Genomic DNA, 22,640 nt, shown 5'->3' on the forward strand with positions numbered 1-22,640 from the left:
GGCGTCCAGGTCCTCGGCGCTCTTCGCTCCACTCGTCTTCGGTCGCCATGAAAGCTGCGTGCCTCCACTTCCTGTTTGCGCTGGCGTGCGCCGGCGCAGTCGCCGTGCCGACGCCCGACGAATGCGCGCCATTGGTCGCGCCGCTGCCGCTCGACGACCGCCAACAGGTGAGCCCCGCGAGCCGCCCCGTCGTTTCCGACGCAAAATGAGGATTCAAAAAAATGATCCTTTCTTGTTCATTCATCGACGATGGCGACATATCGTGACAGGCGTGACAATTACACGTTCGTCCACTAGGTGGCAGAAGCTACGATCAACTTCCAGCCGTTTATTTGCCGGGACAAACTGTCAAGCACACACATCGTTATGACACTTTGAATAAATTGATTTCAACCCTTTTCCCACTCTTTTAGGACTGCTGCAAACGCGTTTGCAATACTTACGACTCTTTAACGACTCTTTCACGACATTCCTGAAAGATTCTTTCATGATAATTTTACAACACTTCCACGACTTTTTGTACGACTCTTTTGTGACACTTTTACGACTCGTTCCACAATTTGACAACGATTTCATCGAGTTGCGCTGCAGATATGCCACCGATCTATCGACTTTTCTGACGTCAAGTTTGATCAAGCGCAAAAAACAGAGTGTTTTCAACAAATGGTCGCTTTGTGCGGGTGACATTGGCAGTTGTCGGGCCAGCGGAAGTTCATCTCGGGCTTCACCGACAGCAGCGTCTACAACGCCATCCTCCGAGTCACCGAAAGCACTCGTGTCAACTTGAGCGCCGCCACCCACAACGACAAAGACATGCTCCTCTACGAGGAGATGCTGATGTGAGTGCGCACTAACACGCACAAACGCACACCCACACAATGTTATCAAACACCCTTATGACTCCTTTGGCATTTTTGCCACCATTTTCCGACTCTTTAACGATTCTTTGATGACAATGTCACTCTTTTCCGACTCTTTTCCTGCCTTGAACGACTCTTTTTCTGCATGTTCTTTCTGATTCTTTCGTGATTCTTTTGAGCACGTAAAAGTGTTGTAAAGGACTTTTGCAACTCTTTTAGGATTGGATGACAGTTGCACAACTTTTTGTCTTTTTTTTTGTACTTTTTGAAATGACTGTGCCTTTTTGCGACCCTTTTTAAAGATTCTCTCATAATAATTTGAGAACTCTTTTATGAGATGTTTACAACTCGTACACAAGACTTGATTGATTCTCGATGATACCTTTCACGCCGTTTTGGGCAACCCCTTTATGACTTTTCTACACGTCGACGAGCGTTTTCATCCTCTTTTACGACCGCCGATCCATCCGTGTATCCGTTTTGTGTGCGGAGTCTATCTCAGCTGACTCCCATACACCCTGGACCAATCTCGGACGGATTTTGGACAACTCTTCCAAGACTTTGCCCCTTTTTTTGCAGCTCCTTCTTACAACTTATTTACGACACTTTTATGCGCACGAGCGTCAAGGTGGGTTTTCTTTTCCAGGAACGGCACCTGCTACGGCACCAGGCTCAACGTCTCCATCGACGGCAATGTGGCGTCCGCCAAAAGTCAGGCATCTTTGTAGTTTAACACGCCGCCGTCTCCGGCGCCTTCTGCCCGCCCTTGACCGCGGTGACCGCGGCTCTTTGTCGTCCTTAGTACAAGACATTTCGTCGCGGTTCCACCTGCTGCCGACGTGCGAAGGCTGCCAAGTTCTGAGCATCAACAGCACAGCTCGCAACCTCAAGACCTTCCTGGAGGCTTTCAACCTCCACATAGACGGCGCCGTTAACGACGAGATCGGCATCCGCGCCATCTACCTCTTCGGTGAGGAACCGAAACGCTTTTCTGGAGAAGATCCTTCCGCATTCCAAATACACGTTAGCATGTTAGCTTTACCGAAGAAACGAAATGATCCGTAAATGTGAACGCTTGTTTGTCAGTATGTGCCCCGTGATTGGCTGCACGTCTCCTATTTGCATCCAGAATATTCGGTACAGCTAGTGACGTGGCGGCACGGCGGGAGACCGGTTAGAGCGTCTGCCTCACAGGGGTCCCAATCCCCGGCCCCGCCCGTGTGGAGTTTGCCTGCGTGGCTTTTCTCCGGGCACTCCGCTTTCCTCCCACATGCCAAAAAACACGCACGGCAGGTTCATTGAAGACTCTAAATTGCCCGTAGGTGTGAATGTGAGTGCCAATGGTTGTTTGTTTCTATGTGCCCTGCGATTGGCTGGCAACCGGTTCAGGGTGTGCCCGAAGATAGCTGGGATAGGCTCCAGCACAACCCGCGACACCTGCTGAGGAGAAGCGGCTCAGAAAATGGATGGATGGATGGATGGATGGTAACGTGACATGGTTGGTGCATTCTGTGTCCAGCTGTTCAAACATTCTGAATACCTGAAGGCAAAGTGACTTGAGCAGTTTATTGTCTTTGCAACAAGGTCAGATAATCCAGCCTCTGGAAGGTGTGGCCAAAAGGCGGGGCGGGGGCGGGGGGATTGCTCAAGCACGGCTTTTCATACAACGCGCTTGAGATACGAGCGCTGCACGGCGGCTGTGAACTCAACACGACCGACTTGACAATATGCGGCGGTTAGGCAAAAAGTGAACAATGTTCCAAAACGGTTTCTTGACATTCCCAGCTGAAGTTTACTCCAAAATTAAACAAAGACAATTACACTTTGTGTGTTTCAAACAAACAAACAACTTTGGCTCCCACTAGCTTACTGCTAACACAAAATGGAAAACGCCATTGACAGGCTAGCAGTTAGCATCGTTAGTTGCGATTTTGGAAGCGATTGATATTTGAAAACAAACAGCAACTATTGTTGTCTTACACTCGTCGTGTATTCAAATGAAAGAAACGAGTGAAGGTACGCAGCGGGGCACGAACGACAGGGACCTTTTTGAGGCCGATTCCAATATTTGGCAGACAGAGTACATTTCAAATAACCGATTCATTGCATTGAAAAACTATATAATGAATAAAATCACTTCTTTTTTGTTAGCATAATGCGTACAACCATAAAGATGTGAAGGCAGCGCATTTGACTCTTTTCTTTTCTTTTGACCTTTTCTTTGTTTCATGTTGTAATGTGTAAAAAAGAATCCATGTTATAAAATAACAAATATATAAAAAAACGTATATATCTAAAATCGTCTGCTCTTTGCCAGTTTGAAAAGGGCTAATATCGGCAGATCAACCCCAAAAGCGGTTGCATAACGATATCGAATGTGAATCGTGTCTCAAAGGAAACGACGTGAGGGACTCGGACATGGAACGGTTCAAGAAGCAGGCCGGCTGCTTGGGCTTCTCCGGAGAACCCGACTTCACGATGGACCCCGAAAAAGGTTTGGGCCGCAGCGCGAGACCTCGCGACGGTGCGGGTCGGGACAATCATGTGTTTTTGCTCCCGCAGACTTCTGCGACGGACACAAAGTCGTCATGATCAACTGAAGCCGGCGCTCAATAAAGTTGTCATCGAGGACAAACGTCTCCCACTGCCTCTGGCTCACATTTCTTGTACTCGGGCAACAAGCGTGCAGACTTCAAATAGGAAAAGATTTCAAGAACGATTCCCATCCAAACCATCCATCCGTTTGGATCCCCGCTTGGCAAGTTCGACGCTCGGACGAAATAAAGCCATTTAAGCCCTTTCATAAGGTCATCCGTTCGTCGATTACTTTACTTAGTTTAATAAAAACTAATGAATACGTCATTTTAGATCAGGTGGCACGGTGGCCGACTGATTGGCATGTCTGCCTCACAGCTGTGAGGTGGCGGGTTCAAATCCCGCCTCGCCCGTGTGGAGTTTGCACGTTCTCCCCGTGCCGGCGTGGCTTTTCTACCTCCCGCATCCCGGAAACATGCGCGCTCGGTTCATTGAACACTCTAAATTGCCCGTAGGTGGGAAGGGTTGTTTGTTTCGATGTGCCCTGCGATTGCTTCTCCTCACGCGGGTCGCGGGCGTGCCGGAGCCCATCCCGCCTATCTTCGGGCGAGAGGCGGGGCACGCCCTGAAGCGGTCGCCGGCCAATCGCAGGACACGTGCAAACAATCAACCATTCGCACTCACATTCACACCTACGGGCAATTTAGAGTCTTCAATGAACCGAGCGCGCATGTTTCCGGGATGCGGGAGGAGAAAAGCCACGCAAACTCCACACAGCTGTGAGGACCGGGGATTGAACCCCGGTCCTCACAACTGTGAGGCTGACGCTCTAACCAGTCATCCACCGTGCCGCCTCATTATATTTAATTACCATAATTAATTTAACCCGATTCCCTTCTAAGAAATGACAGGAACTCTCCAGTCTGCACGATTTGATTTCACAGTCACACCGGTGAATGAATCGTTACAGCCCTAGTTCAAATGTATTGGGGGAAAAAAAAATGCAATAAAATAGTTCAAATGTATTGGGGAAAAAAAAAAATTCAATAAAATAGTTCCAATGTATTGGGGGAAAAAAAAAATTCAATAAAATAGTTCCAATGTATTGGGGAAAAAAAAAAAATTCAATAAAATAGTTCAAATGTATTGAAAAAAAAAAACCTTCAATAAAATAGTTCAAATGTATTGGAAAAAAAAACCTTCAATAAAATAGTTCAAATGTATTGGGAAAAAAAAAGCTTCAATAAAATGTTACCCCAAAAATGCTTGAAAACAAACAGCTGTAAAGAATTCAATGCAAATGTATGATAGTTCAAAGTTCAATGCAACTTAACTGTAGCTGACAAAAGTATTTCAAAAAAAGGTTGCAGCAACGGTCGCATTATGCACACTTTGAACATTGAATTCAGTGATTTGTCACATTCCGCTATAGGGAACTTTGAGAATGTCTTCCGAATGTTTTTTGACTCCGTTTTCAGGTCGGTGTCAAAATATTCGTGCCGATTGGCGTTCGGGCAGGTCCACGACACAATTACACCGCGCGGTTACGCGTATTCTACTAACGTTCACAGTCATCGTCGTTATTGTGTAGGAAACACAATACATAAAAAAAAAAAACACACATTACACGCGATTGCAAAGAGTGCATGAACCTTAACATTCCTATTCTATGTTGTTGCATAGGTTTCATAACAGCTTAATTACAGCTTTATAACGCTTATATACACTCTTAATCCCTATTTTATCGATGCATAATAAGATCTTTGTAACACTTTAATAGCAGTTTACTAACAGCTGAATTACAATTTTAATCATTACAGTTTTGTAAGAGTCATATAGCAGCTTCCTTTGTTGAAATGAGCTTCTTAGTTTTCCAATTAGCTTTGTTCATGACATTTTTCTCAAAGTTTGAGAAGTGCTTCACGACAGTTTGATTACATTTGAATAGCATTTTAGAATGGCTTGATCAAAGCTGGCCAACAGTTCAATTTCCTCATAACAACTTTATAACATCTTAACTACGTTTTTATCAAATGACAAAACATTTTCTAATAGCTTCTTAAGATCTTTAACAGGTTTTATAACAGCTTCGCTACAACTTAATAAAATGTTTGCCGTAGCTTATTGACATTGTCATGACAGCTTCGGAGAGGTTGAATTTCATTCGTCTCGCGAGCTCGCCATTCCCGTTTTGTAACGCGGCGCTCGGTTACGTAAGCACTCCCACACACAGCAGACCCCGACCCAATTACGTTTGAACATAGGACAAGTCCGTCCATAAAATAAGACTTTGGAATATGTCAACCTCATCGGAAAAACAAACAAGGTTGACAGCATTGAGCGCACACACAGCGTGTGCGTGTGCGGGGGGGGGGGCGGAGTTTGAGGGGGGCAGGGGAGGGGTCGTCTGCCTTAAAAGCCCTCCGACGTGAGGCCCAGTGGCGCCACTTGACTTCCTCCGGCGACGCGCACAAAACGCAAAGATGAAAATGGTGACGACGACGATGATGACGATGATGATGATAACGATGATGATGACGACAACGGCGTCCGGCGCACTCGCGCAACTGCCGCGCCCCTGTGATGCCCTTTACAAGCCCCTCCCCACCAAGCACCTGGATCAGGTAGGTCATCTTGGGTCAAGGCGGCCTTGCCACCAGTTAGCGAGTCGGCCATTTTGTAGGCCTGTCGGAATGTGCGGCAAGCAGGCGTCCTTACGTCCTTCCTTGCTTACTTGCTTACTTGCTTCCTCCCAATGAGCCTCTTTTTGTTCATTACAGGAAGGAAAAAAAGCCAATATATGCTTGTGCATTTTTACAAGTAAATCAATATCTTTCAAATTCAAATCAGACAAACCAAACCATCCAAGTCTTAGAAACGATTTGGAAGCCGTTTCCTGGATGACCGTCCTCATTTCATAATCGGTTCATGCCCTCAACTGCATGAGCTCGACTCCAAAACTTTTGCTACTGTACTCGTTCCATCGCGTTGGTTTTGCCACATTTGAAGGCAGGAGTCTCCAATATGTTTTTCATTTCAAAAACCAAAAAAAAGGCAAACAATGATCATGGAAGAACACACTTCTTATGCCAACAATGAATGCATATTTCGTTGGTGTAAACTTATTACTGCGATGCCTTCCGCTAGCTTTCCATTTTGTATCGTTTCTTCATGAGACTTCATTCACAAACAAATTTGTACTTAAATTACGCATATGCGCATTTGATGGATTAACCTGTGATTCATCGATAAATTCTTACTTGAATTTGTTCTTATTCTGCGAACAAATTCAGAACATCATCGGTACGACATCTTAAAACCAGTGGTAGACCATAATAGCCGCTTTACCAATAATAACAACGAGGATGAAAAACTATATCATTAGGCTTCTGGAACATACGAATGCTAATGGCATTTCCATTCGTTTCCCTGGGGACAGAAGATTTAAGACAGGACTGTTTTACGATACAAGTGTGGTCGTCAAATGAGGTAAGCTTGTATCTCAAAGCAACGCGACGTAAAGTTCCTGTTGCGGTGATTCATCGCGCGTCATCAGCATCATTCCCCTCCTCCCGAATTGATACGCCGAGATTTTGATGCGCTGGTTATTTGGCGATTTCCAAATCAGCTAAAGTGGCGAGCCAGCCAGGAGAGGCCGAATGATTCCAAACGCCGTTTTAGCGGGTGAACTATCGAGGTCCGCTCTCTAGAAATCCCGACGTAGCCATGACGCAGGCTTTGATCCACATTGATGATTGGCTGGGCCGAGCGAAGACGTTTGAACGTGACGGGCCGCTGAAGGTTGAGTGGGCGTGGCCTCCCGCAGGTGTTCGGCGAGTGGCGACTGCATTGGGGCGCCGCCGAGTTCCTGCAGATTGACGATCTGGCCCACTCGCATGTCAGTCTGCGGCCAAAACGCGAAATTGTGCACTTGCTCGAGAGGAACAAGTACCGGTAAGTGAGAGCGTGCGTGAGTCTGTTGCGCAAGCGTGTGAGACGAAGTAGCGCTTGTGCGTTGCAGGGATCATTCGTGCGTTACGTACTCCTTGAACGTGACCGCTCCCGCTGACCCGACGACCGCGGACCCCCTCATCTTGCCGGCCGTCATCGACAGTGAGTCACGCGCACATTGCGGTTCGCTTACCGCGGCGCCGCTGGATCACAGCTTTTTGGGAGCCTTATTACAGTTGTTTCTATTTTTGGATACTGTTTTGTGTTATGCATTGCGCAATATATATTATGTTTCAATGTATTTGGATTGTTTGAAAAGTGTGCGGAAAGACCTTAAAAATGTAGGCGCTTTAAATGCTATCAAAACATGTCGAGGGTCTATTTAAATCGGGTGTTTCTATATCGCAGAATTTCACTTCGTCGCTCTGGAATGCAATCGCTCGGAGGGAGGCGGGATGACAAAATGTTGCGCAACCTCCGCCGAGAACCAATGATTGATTCGATGACCATCGAATCAATCAATGCGTTGCGTCTGCGTGTGTGCCAGGAGTGGTGAGCAACGGTTCGCTGTTGACGCTCAACGTTTCGTTCATGCTGCATTTCTACGAGAGGTCGTCGGAAGCCATGTTGATGTTTGTCGAAGCTGGCGAGATGGGTCACTTCCTGCTCAGCTACAGTAAGCGTATGCGCACACGCACCCACGCACGTGCACACACAGTGTAAAACGTGTGTGCGTGCGCAGCAAGGGCCGGGCATCGGGTGGACTCGTCGCAGTTGGAGGTCGAACACGAGAAGCTGGCGAGAATGGTCGCGTGTTTGTCCTTCACCCCCGGGCGACTATTCATCTACGATGGAAAAGCAGGTGAGACCAAAAAACGCTTATCGACGAGCGATCGGATTAACGAGTCACTAATCGGGTGACTAAATCTGTGATCGTCCTCGCAGAAGTTTGCGCAGCAGAATCAACGACGGACGAGTAACGGACGGGAGATGAGACCAACGGACAAACGGGAATGGATCGGACGCACACGTGTCTTTAGGACAAAAGTCAAAATCCTTCATTTATGTTGTGTGTGCGTGTGCGTGTTCAACACTGTGTGTGTAGCACCGTTCTTTCAATGTCAACTTTATTCAAATAAACATAAATAAGTACAAAAGGAACAACAAGATGACTCATTAAATATTCCATCAGACATGACGATGAGACGCCGGCATCTCATCGTCACCATAAATACGATCAAAGAAAAAGTATCGATGTAAACAACAGCATAAGTGTGTTTGAAACAAACGTGTGCGTAACATGTTTGAAACGTGTACCGTGTTACGTGTAGATTTTGTGTGAATAGCGAGATGACGATTGACCACAGATACGTACGGTCGGATACGACACGGCCATTTGGAGCCGCGTGCCGGCGACGGCGTATCGAGTTCGCACTCCACGCGCGTGGACGCCAAGAAAACCGAAGCCAAAAGAATGACGGCACGTTGCGCTGCGTGCGGTTGCATAAAAGGCCGTACGATTAAAACAAGAGAACATGTACAAATATTTTTGGGGATCTTTTTTTCGAATATTAATAGTAATACATTTTATTTCACTGAACAATTAAAAAAGGTGTCAAAATCACAATGAATAAAATAATGTAAGTCTATTTATGTACTGATAGCGTACACTTTGGCGTGGACAAAAAGTAAACCTCACGAAAATCGCAAGTTACGACTTGATTTCCACATCCGTGTGTTGCCTTCGATGGGAACGTTGCCCCACGCAACATGGCCGCCACATAGGCACGGTTAGCCAGGCAGCCACCGCCGTATCTAGTCTTCGTGTCTACGTGGTCGACTGTGTAAACAATGCACCCGGATTTTTGCCTTTCCGATTTTGTCTGTCACGTGACTATCGCGACGGCCTGTCAAATGTTGCGTGTGCACGACTAGCGGCCCCTGCTGGCGAGGAGGGATCAAGACTTCCGGCTGCCGTTCACCCTCTCCTCGGGGGACAGGTCGCCGTTCGCCGCAGGTAGCGCACGATCCGCCGGGACCACCCGCAGAAAACCTTCAGCCGGCGACCCATCTCCGTGCAGTAGCGCAGCGCGTCGAACGCCGACGACACGGCGGGAAAGATCGGACGCGGCGGCGGCGGAGGGACGGCCGCTCCCGTCTGAAAAACACAAAGCGGGACGTGGGTACACGCGCGTTCAGTTTGTCATCTGGCGGCGCGGGCCTCACCTGCCGGAGTGCCGTCCCCACGAGCGCGGCCAGCCGCAGCAGGTGCGCGCCGGCGCCCCCCGCCGCCTCGGAGGGCAGACCCGCGTTGCGGGTGACCGCTTCCAGCCAGCCCACGTGCGCGCGCAGCATCCACGTGCGCGTGTACAGCTCCGACAAACTCTCATTAGCCTGCGGCGACAAACGCGAGTCACGCGCGCATGCCGTGGCGACCCGACAAATGTCGTGCGATCGGATTGCGGGCTCTCTGTGTCGGTACGGTGATCGAATCTGCCCGCCAATCACAAGCGGCGGTCTACACGATGAAAAACTTAAGCTGCCGTGGCTGCCACACCAGGAAAAAAAAAAAAAAAGTTGACTAGCACGTTTTAACGTAAGGCATTTCACGCTTCGGTGGGATCCATTTCACATCTGAACATGACTCATCTTATGTTTGAATGTGATAAATGTGTCTGATGTAAACATACACTGCACATGCAAACGTGTCTAGAAGTCCTCAAGCGGTTTACCTTCAATGTGTGGAAGTGAGCAGCTGTCATCATTATGACAGGAAGACTTTCGAGTCGGACCGCCAGCAAATCGTCCACATCCTCGTCGCGCTGAAACGCAAACGGAAACTTTCAATTGGAAACACTGGAAGCGGAAGAAGATGACGATGAAAAGGAGGAAGAGGAAGAAGGGAGGAGGAGGAAAAGGAGGCCAAAGAGTACGGGCAGTAAGGTCGCGACCCCGCGTTGCAGCCGTTCCGCCGTCCTCCCGATGGCGTCCGTTCGATCGGCGGCCGACTTGAGCGCGTTGCAGAGGACGCCGTCGCGGGCGGGGCCGCACTGCGACGGCCGCAGCAGCTCTGCCAATAGCAGCAGGCGCAGCACGCGAGAGGCGGAGTCACAGAGCACTGCCCGGGAGAAAGGAAGAAAACGCCATTGTGATGAGGACGACGACGATGTGCGCGTGTTGTGGCGTCACGTGACGTATGAGCGGATATAAAAAATGCCGAACGTGAATAAAGTCAACGACAAAGCGAATACGTTGGAGTGAGTCGAGCGGACGTCGGCTCGGCGGCCGCGGCCGTGAAAAAAGGCCCGGCCGGAGGAAAAAAGCGCCCGACCGAGACGGGACCTCGCCGATGTCTTCGGCATGTCGCGTTGTCAGCGCACGCGTGCCGAGTCCAACGGTGGACTTTCCACATTTCTCCGGTTGGAATTTTCACCTCGACGAACTTCCGACGGGCCTCCGGGGAGCCCGACGCGGCGCCTGCGGGCAGGAAGTGGCCTGAGGGCGCGTCAGGCACTCGTCGTTCACGCTGGCCACTTTGACTTTGACTTTAGCTCCTTTTACTTCCACAAGAACCTTCTTTTAGCTTCAATCTAGCTCCTTAGAGTTCCACTTTGGCTTCTTCAAGTTTCACTTGAGTTTTTTTGAGTTCCACTTGAGCTTCACTTCAGTTCCTTTGAGATTCACTCTGAACTCCACTTGAGCTTCTTTGAACTTCTGTAGCACGCTAATGTCCTACGGGCTCCCCGTGTCAACACCGTCAAGCAATTCAACTCTTACGGCCTCCGAACGAAATACCGTTCACGTCGTCTGCCTGTCAGCGCCGTGACCTTTCTGTCTGCCGCATCACAATGACCCCGAATGACATCGCGACGACCCCGAATGACATCGCGACGACCTCGGATGACATCACATCGCTCCGTTGTCTAGACGTCGGAAATCTTGACCCACTTTGTGACCTCCTCGTGAATGTGTGAGCGCGCGCGCAGTGCATTAATCCGAGTGATGACATCACCGTCTGCGCATACACACTTACTCACTCAGGGATACACAGACACACACGCATACACCTACACACAGTCACACTCTCGCACACGCGCGCACACAATACGTGGTCACAAGCGCACGTACGCTCACTCACAAATAAACATATACACGCTTTCAGGGAGCCACACACAAACACACACACGGTCACACACACAGACATCGTCGCGAGGGCCAAAAGGCGGCGGGCCGGAAGCGTGAATCATTTGCGACGTCCTGACACGACACACCCGCGTTTTGGGAGGGGGCCGTCTCGCAGCGCTTTCTTTGAGAGTGGCTCGTTCGGCGTATCACGCGACCCGCCGGCACTGACGGCCGTCGTCCGGCGGAACGCCGTCACCTGAGTCACCTGACCAACGCGGCGTCCCATTTGAAGATGCTAATGCTAAACAAACTACAGCGGGCCCGCAGTATTCGACAGCGAATAGCAAACTTTGAGTTTTTTGGCTGGGAAACAAAGTGAATAAGCAGGAAAATTCCACCCATAAGCGGTTTCTGCAAAAAACATACCAAGATGCCAAAAGAGGCGGCAAAGCACTACCTTTGTTCAAATTCACTTCAGCTCAGTTCCCGGGCAACAAAATGCAAAGCGCTACTTTTGTCTAGATGAACCTCAGCAAATCACCTCAACATAGTTCCTTGGGACCAAGATACCAAAAGATGGCAGTAAAGCACCACTTTTGTCAAAATGAAGATCATCAACCAATCACAACATAGTTCCTTAGCCCATCTAAAGATGCCACCGGGCTGCTATGTTTGGTCAAACGACATCGTGCACGATGACGCCGGACGTCTGCATTGGCAGAGCCCGCCTTGCCCGTGCGCACGCACACACGGCCGTTAAAAGCGCCAACCGAAGATCGAACTTACGTCTCATGTTGTTGGGGGTCCGAGCGGAACAAACAAATCCGGCGTGTGTGGGTGTGTGCGTGTGTACAGTACGTGTGTGTTTGCGGACCCATGTGAAAGTCCCCCTTTATAGCGTGTGAGTATGACACATCACCTGAGTCATCGGCCAGCCACCGAGCCATTCAAGCATCGACGCCCACGCCGACGGCCCCCCCTCCCCTCCCCGCCACACACACACACACGTCTGTCTGACTCAAAAAGTATTCCTTTGGAAGTGGGCTTGATTTTGAATCGGGCAGAAAATGACCTGAGTAATCCCCCATGGCCCCGCCCCTCCGAAGATGATGTCATCGCATCACGCGACGCAATCCCTGACGAGGACGACAAACTGCTGCGATTGGCCCTGGAAGCTTTTCCATCAATTCAGATGATTAAAACGTGACTTCCTCTTTTCCTCACGCAAAGAATTTTTGGGACGTCAAACAATACGCGCGCACGCGCACAAAATGTTGCCCTGCTCTGATTGGACGGGCTCCACCCTGGAATGTTTTCCTGTTGTCGCACTTTTCAAAACCTTCCTGGAATGCGAATGTGAGTATCCGAGCATGTGCGCCGCGCGAGTCTTGGCGGAGGTGAATCAGGATGGCGGCGTTTTGTTGGGAAGCGGCGGGTTTCCTGCTTGTGGTGAAGCCCCGCCCACTGCAAACATGCATATCGCGATCGCCACGGGCGCCGTAGTGTCCGAGTCAGCGTCGCTCGTGGCACGCTTCTTAGTTGTACGTCTGTAAATAAAAGTCCTGCTGTGCTTGACGTTTCTTTTCACCCCCCCAAAAACCTGATTTTCTCTACTTTTTGATCAGGAACCGATGTTTTTGGCGAAACCAACCCACGTTCGACTGCCGATGACTAAAGAACGGAAAAGCCTCGGGAAATCGGCCCAAATGCTCTGAACGGCTGCTGGCAATGTGGGAAACATTTAGCGGGCAATGAGTTAAATGTCCAAAATAAAACCCAAAACGGATGCGACGTCGCAAACGCGGCAAACATGACCGGTTTGTTTGCAAGACAGGAAGGAAACGTCTGTGGAAGATGATTTGCCGACACCGGAGATGATTGACGCCTCTCCTGTGATTCCGCATTCTCCAGCCCTCCCTTTGCCACAGCACTTGCGCTCCTGAAGCGAGCGACAGCAGCAGCCCAACTTCGTGCAAATACTTGCTTTTTCAACTCGCGAACATTTTCCAACCTTGCTCAACTTGAGTGCGGTATTTAGTTTTAGGATGACTTTCTACCTTTAACTTGTTCTAGTCATCATTAAAGGAGGACATCAAATAAAATACGTCAATAAATAAAAGAACTGTCATGAAAAATGCGCCAGCATCGTAAAACGAGTCCCATGATCTGTGGCCCCACCGTGCCTGAAGAAAAACAACCAATGAGAGACAGAAGGAGTGACTGACAAGGTGTCAATCATTTGCCGTGCGCGCGCAGGCACGCGCACCCCTCCCGCCGCCTTGCGCTCTTACCCGTTCACACCGGGTTTCAGGACCTTTGCTGAAACTATGGGGGAATACCCACCTCCGCATAGCAACAAAAAGGTCAAAAGAAGCAATTGGACAGATCCTGAGACAAAACAAAACAAGGGTGGATGTAGGCGCCCTCAGACAGCGGCAAGGATTCGAGAGCCGCACGGAATTAGCAACATTTCGCCCCGACAGATACATTTATCATCTTGTTTTTGATTTTTAATTGACTGTGCATTGCAAGAAATAAAACCCGGTACACTTGAGTGTTGCAGTAACACTCCATCACAAACAAAATGAGCCGCTAACGTAGCGGCCGTGGCTAACGTGGACTCCTAATCTCGTCACATACTGCACGTGACATGATGTACGTTCCGCGAGTTACTCTAAAATAACGGAACGTTTCCATTTTTTTTTTCCATGGCAGTAAAAAGTCCTTTTCGGCACCGAATGGCCGAATCGAAAAACGTCGTGCGTGTACTTCGGTACAGCGTGTGAAATCCTTCTGCCGTGATTTTTGGGCCCTCTTTGAAGTCAGCGGTGCAAACAATGCAGCGTTCCGACAACAAGCACACCTTTCCACCTTTCCGGCGCCTTCCTTGCGTGTGCTGCCCACTAGCCAACAATGCGCACCAAAGCGCAGTCCAACAACAGCCCTTGAACATCATCATCATCATCATCATCATCATCATCAAATTTGTGTGTCGCGCACAGCCTCAGAGCATATTTTCTTAGTGACGTTTTTTCTCCTAAACCAAATGAAATTTCATTCACGGAGTACTTTCCATACATTTAAAAAAACAAAAGGAACTCAAAGTCTTTTACAGAGATAAAAAGGGACAATGAAAGTAGCAAGAAGTGCACAAAAAGTCACCCCCGCATTGTTATGTCCCCGCAGAGCAAGAAGGGCAAGGTCCCCAACTAGCTCAATCACTTACCTTTTGGCCTGTGCATGTTTGATTTACATTTTTTTTTTTTTTTTTTACAAAAATCTCTAATTTAGCAAAAAGACTTCAGGGGGGAAACAACAAACAAAGCATTTCTTCCTGGGAAAGTAGCAAAGCTAACTTAAGGATGAATGGCGCAAGGGTAACCCTGAGTGCGCGCCCTCTGTCGTCTTTACGGGTCCGCTCTTTACACTGACGCCACCGATCGGGAGCATCCGTTCATCGACCCCGATCACCAAATCGGAAACACCTGCGCCGAACACCGAAACCACTTACGACCTGAGTCGTAACGAGATCTAAACGCAAAGGAACGTTTATATATGATGACTCACACGCACGTATTGACTCACGTGGCGGCGACATGGCAAGGCACCGAGGATCCGCAAAAGAAAACGTGGGAACCATCCACAACGAGTCCACCGTGACCCGGGCACAGGGGGGCGGAGTCTCCGCATTGGATAGAGCCCGCCGGTGCGCTGGAGTCAAACTTCATCAAAAGGATGAAAAATGAACAAATGTAGCTTTTCGTCACTAGCAAACGGGTTCTGCAGTCGTCCGAGTGACAGGAGACGAACGCACGCGCGAGCCGCTCGGCTCTGCCGCTGGCCGTGTTCAAATACGCGCAGTAGTGGTCAGTAACCGTGGCGATCCAGGGTCTGTCCTCTATTTGGACTTGGCTGTGTCGTGCGCTGTTTAAGTCCGAAGTCCGAAGTTAATTGCGAGCCTCATGGATTTCATATATTTATATATATGTCGATAGTGCTTTCCCACATTAGGCTCAGAGGTGAGTTGGAGCCTACCCCAGAGAGGCGGAGTACACTCTGAACTGGTCCCCACAAACACATTCACACCTAGGGACAATTTCGAGTCTCAATGAACTTACCGTGCATGTTTTTGGGGATGTGGGAGGAAAGCGCAGTACCCGGAGAAAGCCCACGCAGGCACGGGGAGAACATGGAAACTCCACACAGGCGGGGCCGGACAGGTGGGCAGCAAAGTCGTTGAGTGTGAATCAACAGCGCCTCTGCTGGTTGCAGCCAAGGAGTGCACGCCATTTGGCATTTTTGTCTTTGAAAATAGGTCCATTCCCAGTTCAAGTAACAAATGCAATCAACAACGTTGTCACATTCTGATAAATGTCCGCTTTGACAGAGGTGAAAAGGTGGTTCCGGAAGAATCTATAACAGGATTCTAGTACTCTATTGTGCAGATAAAAGGAGTGAGAGGCAAACCGGCATTCAACACTTTGTGATAGAAATTCATCGGAGCTATTCAGCTGCTTGATACCGAGAGAGAAGAAATCCTAAACACGATGTGACAGAAGAAAGCAAGCGGATGATCTCAAATGCGTCTCGTCCAGAACAGCAAAGCCTGCAAAAGCCTTGCGCGTGACTTAACAGAACCGTCGTCATTTTACAAAAGCGCTTTATGAAGAACACCGTTTCCGTTTTCAAGCGTGATGGGTGGGAAAACAGCTCTTGTGTTCCAACACCTGGAGGAAAATAGTGCACCTGCATCAACCTTGAAAGAGGACGGCCAACACGTGGAGTCCGCGCGAGCTCGCTCACTATGTGACACTCGGAGGAAACGAATTTGAAGCAGTTCTCGGCAACGGGCTCGGGAGCGGGATCGGGAGTGAGCTCGCGATCAGCGTCGACGGCTGTCGGAGCACAAACACGGTGAGAGATGCGCGCTCTTTAGTATAAAAGGTTGACATCGGACCTTCACGGGACTTGTTCTGTTGACTGCGGCTCAGTGGAAACAGAACTTGTTTGGCTTACAAGCTGGAGTGTATTTGGCTGAAATGACAAAAAGTCCCTTTTGGTCACAAAAGGCACGAGGCCAACAATGTTCTCTTGTGATCTTCCTGGCAGACCAAACATTTGTGTCCCTCACCTTGTCTGCGTTTGTAAAGCTTGACGAGGACCACGACAGCCACCGCAGCGAGGACACCGTCATCTTCCTCTTTTCTTCTTCTTCTTCTTCTTCTTCTTCTTCACAAAGCAGCAAAGAGAGAGAAAAGAGGAAAAGATAAATGATTGCTCCGCAGGGAATCCGAGGCGTTTGGCACACAGCAATTGTGCAAGTGGCTCCGTGTCGGTCACCTCGGATGCGCGCGTTGCTCAGGATGCCGCTCATCTCGTCCTTGACGCCGGACAGCCGGAACACACGTTCGTAGCGGCCCTCCCCGTCGGCCATTTTCAGGTTGGCCGTCGTCCGGAAGGTCCCGTCGTGGTTGCGGAGGGTCTCTCCCACCTCCGCGTCTTCGTGGAGCTGCTCGCCGTCCTTCCTCCACAAAAGGTCGGCTTTGTCGGGGTAGAAACCGGAGAGGACGGCGACTTCTGGAGGAGCGACACCTTGGGAATCTCTACACGCAACGTGAGACACGCTTGAGAGAAATGATGGAGAGAACGAAAGTTTGAGAGAACGTGTGGTAAATGGGAAATGGACTGCACTTATATAGCGCTTAATGGACTCCATCACAGTGCCCAAAGCGCTTTGCAAAGCCTCACACACACACACCCACACACACACATTCGTACGCCAATGGGCGACTGATGCCGTGCGAGGCGCTGCCGGGCCCACCGGGGGCAAATCAGGGTTCAGTGTCTTGCCCGAGGACACTTCGACATGCGGACAGTCGGAGCAAGGTTTTGAACCGGTGACCCCTCGGTCACTGGACGGCGCGCTCTAAAGTTGGAGGGGAGGAAAGATGGGAGAAAGTGTGACAGGACAAAAGATGGACACGGTACGTAGAAAAGAAGGGGCGCATGGATGATGTGTTGAAAGATGGAGATGAAAAGATTAGAGAATGTGTGAGAGGTCAAAAGACAGAGACTGTGTGACAAGAGTAAATGAGAGGATGCGGAAAGAGTCTAGGTTGTAATGCCAAGAATCTTCCTGTAGGGGGCATCATGCTAACATGATGTGTTTGTACCTGTTCTCATGAGGAAGTCCCTCCCATTGTTTACAAACTTCTTCCTCAGTGTAGTAATGCTTCCTGTATTGATTCAACATGTCCCATTGGTCCATCCTGTGTTTGGTCAACTGCGATCCATGTCATGGTCTCCAACTCAAATGCGATGAAGTCTTCTCCATTATAGCGTATGTACTGAAAACCATCAACCTCATCAGTCTCATCGTCCCATTCACAGCCAGACATCACCTGGAACATGTGAAGACCTGAGAGTAGGACACACACACACACAAAATCACATTTTAGAGACAGAGAATTTCGAATGAACATTACATTCCGGTACACTGCAAACCTGGTAAAGCTGATGAAGGTGTCCTATCGGGCATTTTTCTTGCTGATGGGTACCCGCTGGCCATAGTTGGGATGGGGCGCTGCTGACCTCGACTCGGGACGTTGTGAGTCGGTGGGGAGAATTCTTTGAAGACCTCCTCAATTCCACCGACACGCCTTCCCATGAAGAAGCAGAATCTGGTGTCTCTGAGGCGGGCTCTCCTATCTCTAGGGTTGAAGTCACAGAGGTGCTTAACGAAGTCCTCGGTGGCAAGGCCCCGGGGGTGGATGAGATTTGCCCGGAGTTCCTTATCTCGACGCTGCAACATCATGTGGACATTGGGGACAGTGCCCTATGGAATGGCAGACTGGGTGGTGGTTAAAAAGGGGGACTTGAGGGTGTGTTCCAACTACCGGGAGATCACACTCCTCAGGCTCCCCCATCTATTCAGGAGGAGCACTGTGGTTTTCGTCCTGGCTGTGGAACCATAGAGCATCTCTACATGCTCGGCAGTGTCCTCAAGGGTGCATGGGAGTTCGCCCGACCAGTCTACATGTGTTTTGCGGACTTGGACAAGTGTCCCTCGGCGAGTATGGGGTACCAAAGCCCCTGCTACGGGTCTGTTCGGTCCCCGTACGACCGGTGTCAGAGTTTGGTCCGCATCAAAATGTATGGGGACACCCAACCTATTTCATTGGCGAAAGTTCAAAGTTAAAGACAAACCTCCAGTTTGGTTGAGGCGCTCCTGATCCATTTCAAAGTTGACTTTGAAGGTGTGCTGATTATCACTACCGTCCTGAGTCACTTTCTCCCAGTTGTGGGGATCATCTGCTGTGATTTTCTTCATCCAGTCCTGTTTGGCTTTTGCTTTCCCGCTCTTGCTGTCCTAGTGAGAAATCGGAACGCCGTCAACGTAACCGACAGTCAAGTACTCGGGGAAGTTTGGAATTTGGTAGGACACAACGGTGAAGTGAATCACTGAAAGAACAAAAACAAAACAAAGCATTTTGCTTGCTTGTTGTCTGTTCAACAGGGTTGTACAATTCATATTTGAAACGATTCTGACACGAGCAAACTCAAAGTAAACGCTCAAGCTTTTCAGTGGATTTGACAACAGACAGTCATAATTCATTCACTACTTCCATTTGTCAATGAATATGTTACAAGGATCGGACACGTTTAAGTTGAATGACACTGTTAACTCAAAACTGTTACAAGTATAATAACAATCGTATTTCAGAGCATTCAAGTCAAAGAACTTTGGACTCAGAAGTCCAAGAGTTTCCTTCTTCAAAGTCGAGAGCATCGAAAGTTGAGGTGTGGACAAGGTGCACTTACGAGGCGTCACCCTGTGGATTTGCGCGGCCACAACAAACGACGCGAACAAGTTCGTCTTCGACATCTCACGCACAAACACAAAGTGACGACAACTCCTCGCTGGGAGAACGTCGCTCGACCGCAAATAGGAAGACACGCCTTCAATACTGCCCCACAGAAGCCAATGAGAATTCTTTTTTTTGTGTTTGCCCGGTCCGGTCCATGGTCAGTGGCCAGGAAAATTCCCACACACCCAGGACATGAGCTACGAAAATGTCAGCTTCATTTAGAAAAAGGTTCATTTCAATGTTACCGAGTGAATTATGTATGAATGTATCAATTTGTTCTGAGCGTTCATCCTAAAAATCTCAAACCGGGCGGGTCGCGGCGAGGCCGTTAAACTACAGGGCATCAGCGGAAATTCAGCTACTGTGAGAAGAAGAGAAGGAAAGCGTGTCCCTAGGCAGAAAGAGATGAGGAAAGCATCGTCTAAAACTGAAAGCAAAGACTTTGAATGTTGGGAAGATGACTGGTTGACATGATGATGCAGAGAAACGGAGATATACTGTGTTCATCGGGTGGAAAGCCAGCAAAGCTAAAAGCTTAGGAGTGGGGTTCGAATTGGTTTACCGTGGTGGAGATAGGTGGAGAAATTGAGCAAGAGGTATCCTCTAGTAAGAAGCGAGTCAGATCGAGTCATAAAGCTGAAGCTTGAAATTGAAGTTGCTATCGTTACCTTTTCGCGGTTACTCGAATGCGAAGGACCAGAGGAGGAGACACTCTGGAAGGCGCCAGACGAAGTAGTTCAGAGTTGCCTTCCAGGCAGGGAGGCAAAAGGGCTGATGAAGAAAGGATGGACAAGTTTGCTAACCGGGACAGGAACCGAGAGGCGACAGATGGTGGCAGACTTCGCCAAAAGGATGGGAACGCTTTTGTCCAGAGAGTAGCGGTAGAAGTACAAAGGTAGACTACATCTTGCACAAACAATGTCATCTGAAGGTCGCTGACTGTAAGCAACAGATGGGGGTGTTCAAAATGACGCTGGCGGCGGTGGTGAGGAAGATGAAGAACGCAAAGGCCGAGCAGAGAACCATGTGGTGGAAGCTGAGAAAGGAAGAGTGTCATGCTGCTTGAGGAGAAGAGGAGAGACTGGTTCTTGGTGGCCCGGGGGGGTGCTTCCAGAAGACTGGACCACGGCAGCCGAGGTGATCACAGAGACAGGCGGGAGAGTACTTGTGGGTGCTGCGGCCTGCTAGGTGCGCTGTGAAAAGGCTTTTTGGGACAGACGCACGCACGCACGCACTGCGGATGCCTTGTCCCCCGATCGAACCCGCGTTAAGACCAACTGATCCAATCTCTTCTTTCTCCTCAAATGGGGTTTGAAGTTTTTCCTTGCCCGCTTGGGGGGTTAAGATCAGGGGATGTCGTCGAGCTTTGTCAACTGTGGGCCTGCGAAGCCCTTTGACACTCTTGCGATTAACGGCTATACAAATAAACTTGACGTCAACACGGGATATCTCGCGACAGTCATTGACGCGTTGACTCAATGAAGATATTTTGTCGTGTTGTATTATTAAATGAAATCAAAATGATATCTCTCAAACGAAATGGTCACACATTAAAAGTTAGCAATACGCTCATTTATTTAACTCTTAGGGCAGTAACAAACGCACGTTACCGACTATCGAAATTCATGAAAACAAAGATATAGGAGAGGAAGGGGTCAAAGGTTATTTCCTTAACACACGTTAGCTCTTTTTTTTTATCGGCCGAGCATTTATTTATTTAGACTACAAAAAGTGTCACCGTTTAAACTATTATCCTGTAAATTATCAATATTTTTTATGTTAACGCTCTTTCTTCTCCGTTTGAATAATCTTTATTGAAAAAAACAACAAAACTGACAAAACAACAACAAGATAGTCATCAGTACATACCAAAGATAATACAAAAGAGGAGGCTGGGGAATTTTAAATAAAAACATTAACTATAAAGCATTTAAAAAATAGTTTGAACTGCTTTTCGGGTGATGGGGGCGTTAAATATGGGACTCGTGTATTGTTTGGTTTCATTCTAAAAATATACGACTAAAATTGCATTTGTGGGTATGAACTTTCGAAAGGATAATTCTTAAATTATTAACAACATTAACATTGTTTTCCTGCTTACGTCAGCACGCCGTCAGATAGCCTACGGAGGCCTTGGATGGACAGTAGGCAAATGTCACAACACCTATGAATGAGAGTATATAGAAACACTATTCTCTTTACACACATCGGCAGGCTGTATACTTTGACACATCCAATATGGCGGTAAAGTCGCCTTACTACCCTAAGCTAAATGTTCCTTCTACGTACGTCTGGCTCCTCTTAAAGGCGCCGTGTCACCGCCTGCGGAAAAAAGGGAGACGACGAACGTCTTCCAGAAATGCTTCCCAAACTTCCGGGCCTGGAACAACCGGCGGGACCGACTGGCGCGACGGTCGCGACCCGGCGCGCGGTGCTCTTTTCGGGCTAGAAAAAGCGAGGAGGTCGGTGATGGCGGCTGGGCCGTCGTGTGTTTTTGTGTGTGTGTGTGTGTGTGTGTGAAGCCAGCGGCTACGGGAGCTAACCTGCTAGCATGCTAACGGCACATCTGTACAGGTGGAAGGAGATTTGATTCAAATACACACACACACACACACAAATATATATATGATTATTTGGTAAGATCACCTTGGTGACAGCTAATTTTAATCAATGCACATATATTACATTCGGAAAACTCTCCACCAAACAAAAATGTCACTAAAATGATATACTGAAAATATAAATGATCTGGTCTCAATGTATTCTCAAACTTTCTGAATGCGAAATCTGGGCTTGTTTAGGTCAACCCAAAGCTATTATTGTGTTGTATGAATCCCAACAGGTGGATACACAGGTTTCATCGTACCTTATACACTGGAAAAAAAGTCATCTTCGGTTGCACATGATTCAAAGGCAGTAAACTGGTGTCATTTCCCCCCTTTTCTAGAAAATAATCAAATTATATATGTTAGTGTAACACATTTCAATCACGTGCCACAGATGTCGACTGAAGTAAATGCAAAGGAATGTTTTTTTTTTAATGCAAAGGAATGTTTTTTTCAGCGTGTCATCTGGTGGAAGAGCACTTAATCGCTCTGCCTGTCACTATATGTCGCTGGCGTAGATAGATGACCAAAGACACAATTGTTTTTTTGGGATGTAATGTAGCATCGTGACGAAATTTCCCAGTAACGACGGTCTGTCAAAATGCAAAGTCTGGTTGGAATGGCCACTCCAACATGAGTACAGCACACCAAGAATGTGGAAAATTGAAGACGGTCAATCGGAATCTGGTCAAAAA

The 22,640-nt window shown here is 48.5% G+C and overlaps 2 protein-coding genes and 1 pseudogene across 3 annotated transcripts; 2 read left to right on the forward strand and 1 right to left on the reverse strand.

The window, feature by feature from the left end:
* Positions 1-6: 6 nt before the first annotated feature.
* On the forward strand, positions 7-3,499 carry LOC133471200 (uncharacterized). Its single transcript, XM_061760508.1, has 6 exons — positions 7-167; positions 694-839; positions 1,507-1,571; positions 1,663-1,830; positions 3,256-3,354; positions 3,423-3,499. Exons 1-6 carry the CDS (start codon positions 48-50, stop codon positions 3,458-3,460), a joined length of 636 nt encoding a protein of 211 aa, XP_061616492.1. The 5' UTR covers positions 7-47; the 3' UTR covers positions 3,461-3,499.
* A 2,320-nt stretch (positions 3,500-5,819) lies between these two features.
* On the forward strand, positions 5,820-8,513 carry LOC133471199 (saxitoxin and tetrodotoxin-binding protein 1-like). 2 transcript variants are annotated; one of them, XM_061760505.1, is made up of 6 exons: positions 5,820-6,019; positions 7,222-7,349; positions 7,417-7,508; positions 7,894-8,022; positions 8,089-8,208; positions 8,292-8,513. In XM_061760505.1, exons 1-6 carry the CDS (start codon positions 5,879-5,881, stop codon positions 8,324-8,326), a joined length of 645 nt encoding a protein of 214 aa, XP_061616489.1. In that variant the 5' UTR covers positions 5,820-5,878; the 3' UTR covers positions 8,327-8,513. The 2 variants fall into 2 exon arrangements, with proteins under 2 accessions (XP_061616489.1, XP_061616490.1); XM_061760506.1 differs by having other exon boundaries at positions 8,295-8,513.
* A 133-nt stretch (positions 8,514-8,646) lies between these two features.
* Positions 8,647-19,356, reverse strand: LOC133471477 (major histocompatibility complex class I-related gene protein-like; annotated as a pseudogene).
* Between the last annotated feature and the right edge of the window lie 3,284 nt (positions 19,357-22,640).

This window comes from Phyllopteryx taeniolatus, chromosome 21, assembly GCF_024500385.1.
Source record: "Phyllopteryx taeniolatus isolate TA_2022b chromosome 21, UOR_Ptae_1.2, whole genome shotgun sequence".
Taxonomy (NCBI): domain Eukaryota; kingdom Metazoa; phylum Chordata; class Actinopteri; order Syngnathiformes; family Syngnathidae; genus Phyllopteryx; species Phyllopteryx taeniolatus.